We start from the raw sequence: 13,241 nt of genomic DNA on the forward strand, positions 1-13,241 counted from the left end.
GGGGGGGGGGGGGGATCTGGACGCGGAGGTTGGGCGGGGATAGGAAAACCACACTGGAAAACTGACTTGGGAAAAGGCATCTGGTTCCCATATCCACAGCGTATCGCAATTAGCCGGCCCGAAATGGCTTTAATGTGCGTGTATGTGTTTGGGACCTCGCGTCTGCTTGCTGTTACGCGCTGGATACTCTTGTGGGAACGGAGCCGAAGTGAAGCCGACGGCGGCGCGATCGGTCATACGAGCGCAGTGTCGGGATGCAAACCAACCGTGTTAAGTCCCCGATATGAGGAGGGGCGGGCAGGGGGGTCGAGGAGGACATCTAAACAGCTTTAACTCGAGTTGGAGGCAGAACGTCTGAGCCTGCAACATGTAAGCACATTTCTGACCCAGAGAGAAAATGTTGGATAATGGACGACGTTCCGGTTGGAAAATGTTTTTTTTTGTTGTTTTTTTTTTCTACATCTTCTGTTCATTCGATCAGATGCGAACGGGACAAAAGTTGACCCAAATCACAAAGGATGCCAGGCCTTCCTGCTTGGAACCGCGTTAAAAAAGGGACAGTCCAGATCGTAGCGAGGTGAGGTTCCGTGGAAAGGTTGGGAACAGTTAACATCCTACCTGCAGGAGGTGCGAGGGAGTGATAGTTATTTGAGCGACCTCTGTTTGGAGAAACAGAGTTTAATTTGAACCAAAAAGATCCAAAACCAAAGGGGACTTGTTGCCATCTTACAACAACTCATAGTTTTTCTGAACAGAGGAGCTGCTGATAATAAAGAAATGTTCTAAACCCGATACTGAAACTGAAAAATATCAGTCAACAATGATTTGTTGCCCCAATCATTGCTACACGGCCAAAAAAACAAAACATATCAATAAATGGATCATTAATAATCCCAGAAGTCAAATTACTCATGAAGTCTTGGTTTGTGGGAGTTAGCAGCTAGCTGCGCCGCTATGCTAACGCTAGCTTGTACGTGAAGCCGTTTCAGTTTTCGTTCTAGTTTTTTTTTGCTTGCTGCCATGGAAGGCAGATAAATATGCGATTGCCCGTGCATGTGTTCGTCTCTCGGTTAGCAAAATATCTCCTCAACCACAGGACGGACTCTCAGAAAGTAACAACGGATGTTTATCTACAGCCGATTAGCCGATTCATGACTGCTAATCGACATCTGACGAAACAAAAATGGTGACAGCTCAGTCATTTTTACAGACAATTAGCTAAGATTCGGCGGGGTAGTAGCTGATGGTCGTTCGAAACACTCTGAGCGCTAACAGATCACACAAGATCTTTGCCTAAAGGTTTGTGAGCGTAAATCATTTATTTTCGTTTGCCTTTCTGCTTATGAAACCTGCAGCTCCCAGCTGCTGCTCGGGGAAAGTTGCGGTTGCGTTCAGTGGCGATATGCCTTCGCCTAAATGAGGGGGAGCTGCAGCCGCCGCTTCCTGTGCCGACGGCGGCGATCCACTTCATTTTTTTGCCCCCCCGCTTGGGACCGTTCAGCCTTTCAGTTCCTTTCTCCAAATGGCAGACCTCAAAAGGGGGGGGGGGAAATGCCACTGACCGCTTCACGCGGCGGCGAGCAGACCTGTGGCCCCGGCGCACCCGTTGCCATTCGCGGACAAAGGAAAGCGCCGCTGATGGGCGCAGCGTGAGGCGTCCGAAAGGTCACGCCCAGCGCCAGTTGGCCTCCCCGGGCCCCCTCGGGAGCCCAGATATTGGCAGTCACGTCGGGTAGATTCGCCCGCCAGCGGTGGGCGGGGTCTCTTCCGTGCAGGCGAGTCAGCGCTTCCGGCGTCGTGCATCCTAATGGGGACTTTCAGCCTCGAACTCAGCAAAAAGTATAAATCAACACGACTCGCGAGTAAGCAGAGGCTCCTTCAACTTCGGCGAGATAAAGTGGCATCTCCCCCCTCCTCCTCCTCCTCCTCCTCCTCCTCCGTGGGGCAGAATTGATCAAAGTCTTGCAGGAATATGTTTTATTAACAGGTAAGGAGGCTGCGGTGAATATCAGATGAGGGATGAAGGGTTGCGAGGTGCCCGGGCTCCTCCGCCTCGCCGCCGCTGAGCCTCTAATCGCGGCGCCGCCGATGCATAATTCATACGTTGTGACAGATCGTCCTCCGACTGCGACGCGGGGATCTCAGCTGATGAAGCAGGGAGGTGGAAGCAACATGTCAAACACCAATGCAGAAGTGTGTGTGTGTGTGTCAGGCGGCAGCTCACGTCGTGCCGCTCCCAGAATGCACTGCATGACTGCGGGTCTTCGGGTTTCCAGGATTGATGCGTTTTTCAAACGGAAAGACAAGCGTCTCTTAAAGGCGTGCATTAAACCTTAGCTCATCGGCGTTATAGCCATATTGTGTTGGCCTTTACTGATTAGCTGTGGCAGCCATCTTGTTTGGCGTGAACGTGAGGTGAAGTTTGTAGCGCTCGGGAGTACGTGTCGTGACTCGTTCTCAGCTACCACCACACCTAATTTTAGCTCAATATCTTTAAAGGTGGATGAGTTATGGCCTTTTTTGTGTTTTCTAAAAACAGTTGGCTGTGGCGGCCATCTTGAATTGGACTGACTCTAAAAGTTAATCAGTTGAAAATGGTAAACTAACGATCCCTTCCTGAGAGTTTCATTAAAATCTGCTTAGTGGTTCATGAGATATTTTGCTAACAGACAGACATAGTTGACTCCTATAGTTGATGGCAGATTTTTGAAGACAGACCTGGCACGATCAGCTCGCGCTTGAAGTGTGTGTTGGGGATGACTCTCAGCTACCACCACACCGAATTTTAGCTCATTATCTTTAAAGGTGGATGAGCTATGGCCATTTTTGCATTTTCTAAAAACAGTTGGCTGTGGCGGCCATCTTGAATTGGACTGACTCAAAAAGTTAATCAGCTGAAGATGTTCAACTAACGATCACTTCCTGAGAGTTTCATTAAAATCTGCTCAGTGGTTCATGAGATATTTTGCTAACAGACAAACCAACAAACATAAGGAAAATTCTACCAGTTTCGAAGCAGGCAGCTTCTCTCTCAGGTTGTATAATTTGAGCGGTGTGCGAGGACAGCGTCTGGAATGGTGTTTCATGCTCGACTGGTGCTAAATGGTGTGCTTCTACAGCGGCGGGGTTGAGTTTCTGACATGAACCACCCATTTCGTCACAGAAAGATGAGGAGGAGAAAAAAACCCACGCAGACGAGATAATTGTGCCACCGTTTCCCATATCGCAGTAATACGACCAAAACTACGAGCTTCCTGTTCAGCGGCGACGCCAACCGATCCGTGGCGTACGATTGGCTGCCGGCGTGTTGTTTCAGCTGGGCGTCCAAACTTCTGCTTCTTCGGTTTTTTTGTTTTTTTTTTAAACCTTAGAGTTGATCGAAAGCACCGTGGCCAGAGAACTGACAGGTACGGCCGGGAGAGATCCCGCTTCTCCTCCGTTGGCGTTTCTGTTAGCTGATTATCGTTTTTGTTTTGTTTTTCCACCACCAACACCGTAAAAACTGTGTCCTCGGGGTACGGAGCCGACTGTTGCTCCGAGGAGTTTCTGGACTTCGGGAATCGAGGCCCGGAAGAGAAACGTCCCGTTTGACATTTATGTTACTGAACGGTAACCTCCGCCGAAGAGGTTAGGGTTCCGGCAGCATGGGTTTGTTGGTCCACCTGTTAGCAAAATTTCTTGTGAACGAACAAACAGATTTGGACGAAATTTTCGTGATTAAACTTTGGTGGTGATCCGGTCAACGATGACTCTGCAACCGGTGAACCGTAGGAACGTCAAACCGCCCAGCCGGGGCACCTCGTGGGCCAAGGATGATCGCTATTGATTTCAGGGTATTTGGGGTCAAAGGTCACGGGTGACCCCGTGCTGTAACTCTGCAGCCCTATAACGCAGAAACGTCAAACTGCACAGCTGGACTCTGCTGTCGACGCTCGTTTGGTGGCGTTCACTGAATTTGGATGACTTGCGTCTGAAAAAAGAGAGACGCGTCGACAATCTGATGGGGGGCCTCGGCAGCATGTGGAAGAACCATACGCAGCCACAGCAGCCTGACGCCTCCTTCTTACGACTGTAATCACTTTAAAACACTGGATTTGGGTATAAATCTCCAGCAGTGTTTGGCATTTTCAAAGTGAGGTTAGCATCGATGCTGACTGTTAGCTTTTTTTTGGTGTTATAGTTGCACACTCTGCGTTTTCTGTCTGTGAAGTGAGCCACAGCCTCCTGGGAGTCGTCCGTAAACCCGACGCTCGAGATGCGTCAGTAGTCGCTTCGTGACCGCGCCGCTCCTCCCCGACTCACAATCGATTCGAATCACGGGGGTTCGATTCCCCCCCTGGTTTGGAGCCAGAGCGGTCTCGTTTGTCAGCCGAGGAGCAGGACCACCTGCACTCACTTACACATCCCAGAACCTCCTGAGCGAGTGTCTGAGAGGACTCGGAGGATTAACTTACAACTTTTACAGCTCAGCCGGCGCACACTATTATACCTATCCAGCCACACTTGCCTCTGGGCTATAAAAACACACACACACACACACACACACACACACCCGCGCGCGCACAGAAAGGGAAAAGTTACACACATGTGGGCGCTTGACGTGGCCATAAAGCAAACTGTCACAGCCCTGCTGTTTATGTGTGCACGCATGCCTTTCTCTTCATCTTGGAGGGAAAACCAAAGTTTTTTTCCATCTGTTTCCATCTTTAAGGGTTGTTCATTTGGAGATCTGCACGTCAAACGGGTACTTTTTGAGAGTTTCATCGAAATCCCTCCAGTGGTCCGTGGGATATTTTGCTAACAGACAGGCAAAAAAAACGCAAACACAGGCAACTACACGGTTGCCCGGCTGTCATGGCGGTGGGCGACGAATGTCTGACGCGGCGCCGTCGACGATGTCCGCCGTGCAAACAACCTTTCCTGTCGAAAGTTTGAAAGAAAGAACTAAATTTAAGGAGTCAGAAGTCTATAAACTGCATTAAGCTGCAACATGTTCCAGATTAAATGAGCATAAAGTGGTAAATAAGTCGGCCATCGAGTGTTCGGCTCCATATTCAGGACCAGTCGAGGAAAACGCCGGCCGCGAGAGCTGCACAACAAAGCTGTCAGCCGAAGATTTAAGGCCTTTTTTCTTCTTCTTCTTCTTCTTGGAGTGCTTACCTTCTAAAGCACAAATAAATACCTCCACATAAACCTGTGGAAATTCTTGCATCGTTGGACATGAGGTTCAGACCGAGCCAAACAAAAAAAAACAAAAAAAAGCAGAAAGAGGAGGAAGGAGACGGCGACGGAGAACCGAGCTGTTCAGAACATTTTTATAGTTCTCACCAAAATTTGCTGACGTCTCCGTCGGCCCTAAAACTCCCAGAATGAGGATCTCGGATGTTTCTGCTGATTAATTTAACTCGACCTATTCTGAGTGACGTTCTAAAGCTGCGACGGCCCCCAACCCCTGGTCCGTGGACCAGTACCAGTCCGTGGGTCATTTGGTACCGGGGCCGCACAAAAAGACTAATTAACTTGCAGTATTTTCGGAGCCTGGAGGGCATTTATTTTGAAAAACTGACCGGATTCTCTCCACTCCATCCGTCTATGACGAGTGTCAGAACGCTTATCTAGGTCACGTGATCCGTTACCACTAAAAACAAACCCAGAAGTTAGCAAAACGAGTAAAAACAAACATCTGGAAGCCCTAGATGGGACCGTCTGGTTACTGAGAAACAGGCTCAGGGCTCCGCTGATTCAGCGTTATGGTGAGTTTATATTTGTGGTGTCTCTTATTTTGAAGGGCGTGTTTAAACACAGAGAACATCAGGGGGAGGAGAGGCTGTTATTCATGTTGATAACGCAGCTAACAAAGCTGCGAGGACACGTTGGATTTACGTTTATTGTTTTTAAAAAATACCCCCGTTTTCATGCCGCTCGTATCGTTTTATTTTGTTGTATTTATCCGCCGCACCTTTAAAGGCCGGTCCGTGAAAATACCGTCTGATAATGAACCGGTTCGTGGAGCTGCTGTAAGGTTTGCTTTTCGCCTTGTGGTTTTCAGATTTTTTTTTACCTTTACAGGGGGGCATCCCAAATGAAGAAATGACCCAGGAATACTTACAGGAGGTCCTGAAAGAAAATAAAAAACAGACAAAACAACACACAGTTAGCATTTTTCCCGTTCACACACGAAGAAAAAGAAACTTGTGACACGTCTAACACAATAAGCCTTCGTCCACTTTTCCAAGCAGGCCTGGCAATCACCATTTTCAAGCGCCTCTGATTTTATTATGCATCCGTTTTTGGGCGCTTGTTAAAAAATTCTCAAACGATTTTGTGAGGTGACACGATTTTTTAAAGTCTGGGTACGGCCCTGGTCTGAGATGAGGAGCAGCCGTGGCGGAGTTCAGTCCAAAGCAGGGTTGAGTTTGATTCTTGTGTCAAGCATGCGGACAAGGATCTCACTTCTCTCCGGACCTGTAAAACACACGTGCACTGGACAGTAAAACCCCCATGTTTGGTAAAGGTCCGGTCCACGACCCGGACAAAAAGCCACGCCAATTCTCCTGAAACCTGGCTTTGACAATCGGAGTAAACTTTACCCGGGAGCCAGCTTTAACGCTTTCTCCGGTCCAGTTTTTTTTTAAAAAGGATTAAAAAGATCACGGCTCCGATCTGCCACTCCACAGGTGTGTTTTCCCCTCAATTCTCTGTGCAAGCGTTGAATAGGCGTGCCGAACACGACGTCTGGAGCCTTTAGGGTCTCTCCTCCTCTCCTGACACCCCGCTGTCGAAGCGCTTTAACTACCTCGTCGTCCTCTGCCAAGACAATGGATTCACCTTCCATCAAGACCCTGAACTCTGCCAGCTGATCCGGTGGCAAACCAGCGGTCATTTAAAAACAGAAAGCTCCGATTCGCTGCAGAGGCTGCATCACGACAAGCTGAACAAAAGGTGCGAGGCTTTAAAACTGTTAGAAATCTCAACTGGATCCTCAAAGCTCCGTTTTCACAAGTCGGTTTTGCTTCCTGTTCACGCCTGGACGGCTTTTAGCTCTCTCCCTCTGACTGGGGGATTGAATTAATTTCGGGAAGACGGATTTCACCGGGCACGTAACAGCTTGTTTAATAATCAAAGATTGGATGCGGAGGGAAGCTTGTTTTGTAAAAAAACGTGAGCCTAACCGCGTCGCTGCGAGGTCAAACGCGCTCGAGCATCAATTCCTCCCTCTGTGAGCCCGGATACCCGAGCAACAAGTCTGGATTATTCTCGGGAGGGAAAATACTTAAGGAAACCCTCGACACTTTCCAGAATTGACCAAACCTTGGAATGTTTTGGCACCGTGGCGTTTCCTGCTGCACACTTTTTCTTTCCACATGTCCCCGTAATCCAAATAAAGCATTTCATTCATTTTTTTTTTTTAATGCATCGGTCAACATCACTGGGTCTTGTTCCTATTTTTATTTCTGTCATTTCCCCACCAACGTCTGGACGAAGGCTTCCTCTTGCTTTTTAGAGACGCTCAGACGGTAACTTTTGGTCCGACTGAATCGTGGAACGGATGTTCAGATGTTTAAAGCTGGGCTCCACAAAGCCTAAACATGTCGTTCTTCATCCACATTAGAAAGCTAAACACAGAACGCCGAAGGCCTGACAATTCAGCTCATGACGTCGTGATCGGGCCCGCCTGTTCGCTCTCCTCCGATCGCTTTGTCAAAAAGGAGTTCTTCACGTTCTTCGCGTTTGTTCCAGCTGAACAGAGCAGAGGAAACAAAGCGTCTCCACACAACGGTGCCTGGCTTTGACGGGTGTTTATTTGGGAGCTGAGCTCGGCGTCAACGGAGCCCGACGCTACGGCGGACTTGCAGCCAACCGTTGAGCTGAATTTCTTGTTTCGATTACCGGCTTGGACCACTTTCTGAGTCAGAGGGAGGCTCAAGCTGGCCTCATAAAGGCTTGTGAAGTCATTTGGAAAGATCAAAATGAAGGACGTCATAAAGTCTCCAATAGTCAGCTCCTGTCTGGTGGAACCAACTTCCTGTTTCTGTCCGTGAGGCCGACACCCTGTCGACTTTCAGGACCAGGATTAAGACTTTTCTTCTTGATAAATCCTATAGTTCGGGTCTGTTTGGGTTTCCTGAGCTCTCCCTTAGTTCTGCTGCTGTAGGCTGAGACAGCTGGAGGACAAACTGTCCACATGTCCTCCCTCTGCTGCCGTCTTTACTCGCTCCACTGTAATTATTTCTATCGTTGACATGACTTTCTTTGTCTTTCTTCCAGTAGAAACCACACCTGGACCAGTCATTCTGTGTTTGTCTGCGTCTCTTTCCTGTCCTCTAACCCCAGCAGGTTGAAGACGATGGACGCTCGCTCTGAGCCTGGTTCTGGTTCTGGTTCTGCTGGAGGTGTCTTCCTGTTAAAATGGAGTTTTTTCTTCCCACTGTCGCCAACCTGCTGCTCAGAATGGTAGACTGCGACGAAGTGAAGATTCAACCCAACCTGCTGGCTTCCTTAGAAAACTTTTACTAACCGTCTCTTTAATATGTCTGTGAATGTTTTTGTACAGAGACCTGAGACAACTTTAGTTGGCGCCATACAAAAAAACTGAATCGAGTTTGATTCTCAGGCTGTGAATCCAGACTAAGTCGCCCTCTACCCTTTGCTCTAATTGCTACAAAAGCAACACCACGGCCCCAGTTTTGTTTTGTTTTTTTCCTCTGTGCAGAACACACTCCAGAGCTCATTATCCCGCTCGCCGTCAGGTAGACAGAGTGTGGCGGCAGCTCCCCGCCAGCAGCGTGTTCTCGCCGCACCTTCGATTTGTGGCGACACCTCTCAAGCCGCGGAGGTGTCGCCGCAGAATCCGTTGACTTGGCTCAGGAGAGCTTTGTGTGAAATGTGAGTAAATTAAAGGACCCGGCATTCCTTGTATGTTTTTTTGGGAATTATTATTTGAAACCATCTTCAACTTCGTCAATCTGAGGTTATTTTAGTGGAATTATCACTTGTAATTAAATAAAAACCACTTAAATTCTAGGTTTTAAGGCAACTTAATTGGAGAGATTATCACTCACTTTTAAAAATGGATTTATACTTGGTTTTATAGAGAAAATCTAGTTGTTTTTAGCAACTAATCCTGATCAATCCAAGAGTTCAGGCCACAAATTTGCCATCTTCCACTTGTTTTTGCTTCCAGAGACACACAGTGCTCTTTAAAGCAGGACGAGCTGCAGATGTGATTGAGATGATCAGGATCCAAATGACAAACGTACGTACCAGGTTCCCCATCGCGGCCTCTTCTTCCTCGCTTCCCGGGAGGTCCTGCAACGTAAAGAAACGCAGCACTTTTAGCCGATAATTGGATGATTTTACATTCACAGCAGTCAGAATGAGAAGAGACCTCTGAAAAGCATCGTCTTCAGCCATAACATTCCTGGTAATTTCAGTGTTTATCGAGTATTTACTGAAATATAAGCTGCGGTAAGCGCTGACCCCCCCTTTTTTCTACGGTTTCCTTTCAGCATGAGTGCCCTTGTTTTCGGCTTGTTTATCTAGACTTTGTTTCTTTTTTTGTGTGTGTGTGTGTGAGCGAGAGAGAGAGACAACTCCGTCCTGCTGTTAAAGCTCAGCTGGGGGAGTAAAAACAATTACACGCGTTGCCAGGTTTTACATGCCGAAAACCTGACTGTGTGTAGGTAGTTCACAGAAAGAGATGGAAAGGCTTTGGAAAGAGTAATTTAAAAAAAAAAAAGACCTTCAAGCGGTGCATTCAGTGACTCTCTGTTGTTTGTTTTGGCTTTATTTTTCCTCTGTCTTACTCGGTCTGCGTTCACAGTTTAAGAAGATAAAATTAACGCTCCGACACATTTAGAACAAAGAACCGTGTCGGTCCTCTTCACTCGTACGGTTTAAGAAATCAAACGTGGATTTTAGGCCGTAAATAGTTCCGTAAATAAACTCAACTATTTATGCTGATAACGATGGCTCCAAATCCTACACTCAGAATTAGGTGCATTTAAGGATTTGTAATCTTCTGATACTGTAATAAACTCCCAAAGACATTTCCTCCTAACAGTACAAGTACACATTCTGAAGTACCAGGTATGTACCCGGTACGTACAGGGTAACAAGTCCCTTCATAATACAGCCAAATCCCCATGGGTACCAGACATGACTCATGTACGTGTCCTTTAAGTTCCAGGTACATACCCTGTAAGTACCTGATATGTACCCTATAAGTATCAGACATGTACGCAGTAAGTAACAGAAATGTTCTCATAAAGTATCAGGTATGTAGCTGGTAAGTTGAGGGTAACAAGTCCCTTCATATATCAGCCAAATGCCTAAAGGTACCAGGTTCATGTCCTTTAAGGTCCAGGTATTAACCCCCTAGGTACCTAGCATGTACCCAGTAAGTACCATGTATGTATCAGGTATGTACCCAAAAAGGTGCAAGGTAACAAGTCTCTTTATAATACAGGCTAATCCCCAAAGGTTCCAGTCATGTTCCAGTTATGTGTCCCTTAAATTACAGGTACATATCCTGTAAGTACTAGACATGTACCCAATAAGTACCAGGTATGTACCCAATAAGTACAGGGTAACAAGTCCCTTCATATTACAGCCTAATCCCAGTGAGTACCAGGCATGTTCCAGGTTCATGTCCTTTAAGTACCAGGTATATACCATGTATGTACCCCATAGGTACCTAGCATGTACCCTGTATGTACCCAGTAAGTACAGGGTAACAAGTCCCTTCATCATACAGCCAAATGCCTAAAGGTACCAGGAATGTTCCAGGTATGTGTCCTTTAAGGTCTAGGCAATAACCCCACAGGTACCTACCATGTACCCGGTAAGTACCATGTATGTACCCAATAAGTACAGGGTAACAAGTCCCTTCATATCCCAGTGAGTACCAGGCATGTTCCAGGTATGTACCCTGTAAGTACCCAGTAAGTACCAGGTTATGTAGTATCTATTGCTACCAAACACAGTTTTGTTTTGTTTTGGACCGATTTCTTGTAGTCCAGAAGTGTTACCTGGACAGAGACCTCAGGATTATGTTACAAACTCTGCGTCTGATAATAAGTTCTCAGTTCGGTTCCCGGGAACCAAACTTTGGCTCCAGCTCCGCTCCTGCTGAGCCGTTTCCAAGATGCTGTCGGGTCCCACGGGTGAGGAGTCCAGACCCGGTTTTAATGCAACCACAGGTGGAGTTTGACTCTTACATTTACTACGGTTCACATCAACACTGGTTTCTTCATTTTTTTATTCTTTTTTTAAGCGTTTAAAGGAAACAGAAAGCAGTTTTCTGGACTTCATTGTTGCTCACTTTGAAATGACAGCTGACTTCTTTTCTACCAAAATATGACAGGTTTCTGATTTTAGTGGTGTATTTTTAACAGCTGCTTAAAAAACAAACAAATAAAACATTACCCATATGGGAGCTCCTTGTCCAGTCAAAGATAAAACACTTACATTTGCATCTTCAACAATTCTGCTTCTAAAGCAGAAAGAAAAAGAACAACTTTATAATATCTACAAAACACGACAAACCAGGTTTTCAGATGAATCTATTAAGAAAGGACCAGAACTTCTAGTCAAAAATGATATCTGTCTCGCTGATTTTGGCTGCTGTTTTCCCACAGATTCCCAGGAGCGGTCATGGAACAACGCTTTCAGAAAAAAAAAAAAGAAGAAAATGAGAAAACAGAACGAGTTGGGCTGGGAAATTCACGACGAGGGTCAGTAACTTTGAACAATCTGTTAAAACCTTTTCAGCAGCTTTCTTTTGTCTGACAGTGAAATAAATCAAAGTGAACTTAATATTCTCTCAGATGTTTGGTCGGACAGAAAAAAACCAACCCTGTGGGTTGTTTTTTTTTCTCTGCGCTCCACTTTATGCCGTTTTGTGGCTTTTGCATTTTTAAAGAAGTGGGCAGCCGAATCAGGCGGGTGAAAATTGGCTTTTCTGGTTCTGTTAAACAAAGTGGCAGTCGATGTTGATCGGGGCTAAAATGTTTTTTTTTGTTTTTAAAGACAAACTCAAAGTGTCCAGAAACCTCGATTAGACACTGATGGTTCCCTGATAGCTTTGCTGGATGGATCACATGACATCCTGACATCAGTTTACTGTTACTATAACTATAATTAGGGCCAATTTTTACCATTTAAAACAAAAAAAATCATCATTATCCTCACCTTAGCACATTAAAAGTCAGGCATATCTGTGGGCGGCGCCCCTTTTGTTGATGAGCTTCCCAAGATGGGGTGCCTTTAACAGCCGACCCCAAAGAAAGTTGGTCAGAATATCATCTAACTTTTAAAGAACAAGGTTGTATTTACGAGAGAAAACATTAAGATGGTTCATTTTTAGATTACCAAATAAAAGAAGATAAAAGCAAATCAACACCAAAACTATGAGACGTGTCAGAAAAAAACTCAAGTCTGATTAATGTTTTATTGTTTATATGAAGTGTTTTTTTAATTCTGATTATAGGTTGAGTTAAAAACCTCTAATAGTGACTTTAAAGCCAACTGAAGGGATGCATATCACCCGCCGCTTCTGGCTTCGGAACCATTTTTATGGCCGTTTTGGGTCAAATCTTGAAAAACAACATTAAAAGCAAGAAATCGGGCAAGATTATAGACAATCTGTTATCCCTCAAAGTATGTGTTGGGAATGATGCTCAGCTACTGCCACGTTGAATTTGAGCTGAAGAATCAACAGAGTTTGAGTTTTACACGGCCGATTGACTGTGGCGGACATTTTGAATCGGTTCGACTCTGAAGGTTGATCAGTTGCCGATGATTTCCTGAAAGGTTCGTTAAAATTCATTCAGTGGCTCATGAGATAAAAACAAATGAACACACAGAGGCACTTAGATGATCACACACCTGTCATGGCGGCAGGCAATAAGCACCTCGAGGTTTCGACCCTCGACTGACCCGGGAACGCAGCGAAACGTCCCCTTTATTTCGAACTGCGAGAATTTGGGGAAAAGGAGGCGAACCCAGAGCGCAGACTCATCTTTCAACGACAAACTAATTTATTAAAATAAAAGATAATCAAAACAAAGGTGGCAGCAAAACCAAACGCAACTAAAATCCAAAGTGGTACAAAAAGGGCGAGGCGAGACAAGGAACAAGAGACGTACCAGAGACAACGAACCAACGGGGAAGTGGAGAAAACGACCAGGTTTTAAAGCTGAGGGGGATTAGGGGAAGTGGGCACAGGTGAGTGATTACAA

The 13,241-nt window shown here is 46.1% G+C and overlaps 1 protein-coding gene across 15 annotated transcripts in view; it reads right to left on the bottom strand.

Annotated features, from left to right (window-relative positions):
• LOC108234861 (collagen alpha-1(XXV) chain) overlaps positions 1-13,241 on the bottom strand; it is a 176,698-nt gene that overhangs the window by 75,113 nt on the left and 88,344 nt on the right. For all 15 annotated transcript variants that reach the window (XM_017414417.3, XM_017414414.3, XM_017414415.3 and 12 more), the window contains exons 3-4: positions 9,265-9,309; positions 6,110-6,117 (exon numbers count right to left, since the gene is read on the bottom strand). In XM_017414417.3, the coding sequence (XP_017269906.1) occupies positions 6,110-6,117; positions 9,265-9,309 (53 nt within the window). The remainder of the gene's footprint in view (positions 1-6,109; positions 6,118-9,264; positions 9,310-13,241) is intronic.

The sequence above is a fragment of the Kryptolebias marmoratus genome, linkage group LG7 (genome assembly GCF_001649575.2).
Source record: "Kryptolebias marmoratus isolate JLee-2015 linkage group LG7, ASM164957v2, whole genome shotgun sequence".
Lineage (NCBI taxonomy): Eukaryota > Metazoa > Chordata > Actinopteri > Cyprinodontiformes > Rivulidae > Kryptolebias > Kryptolebias marmoratus.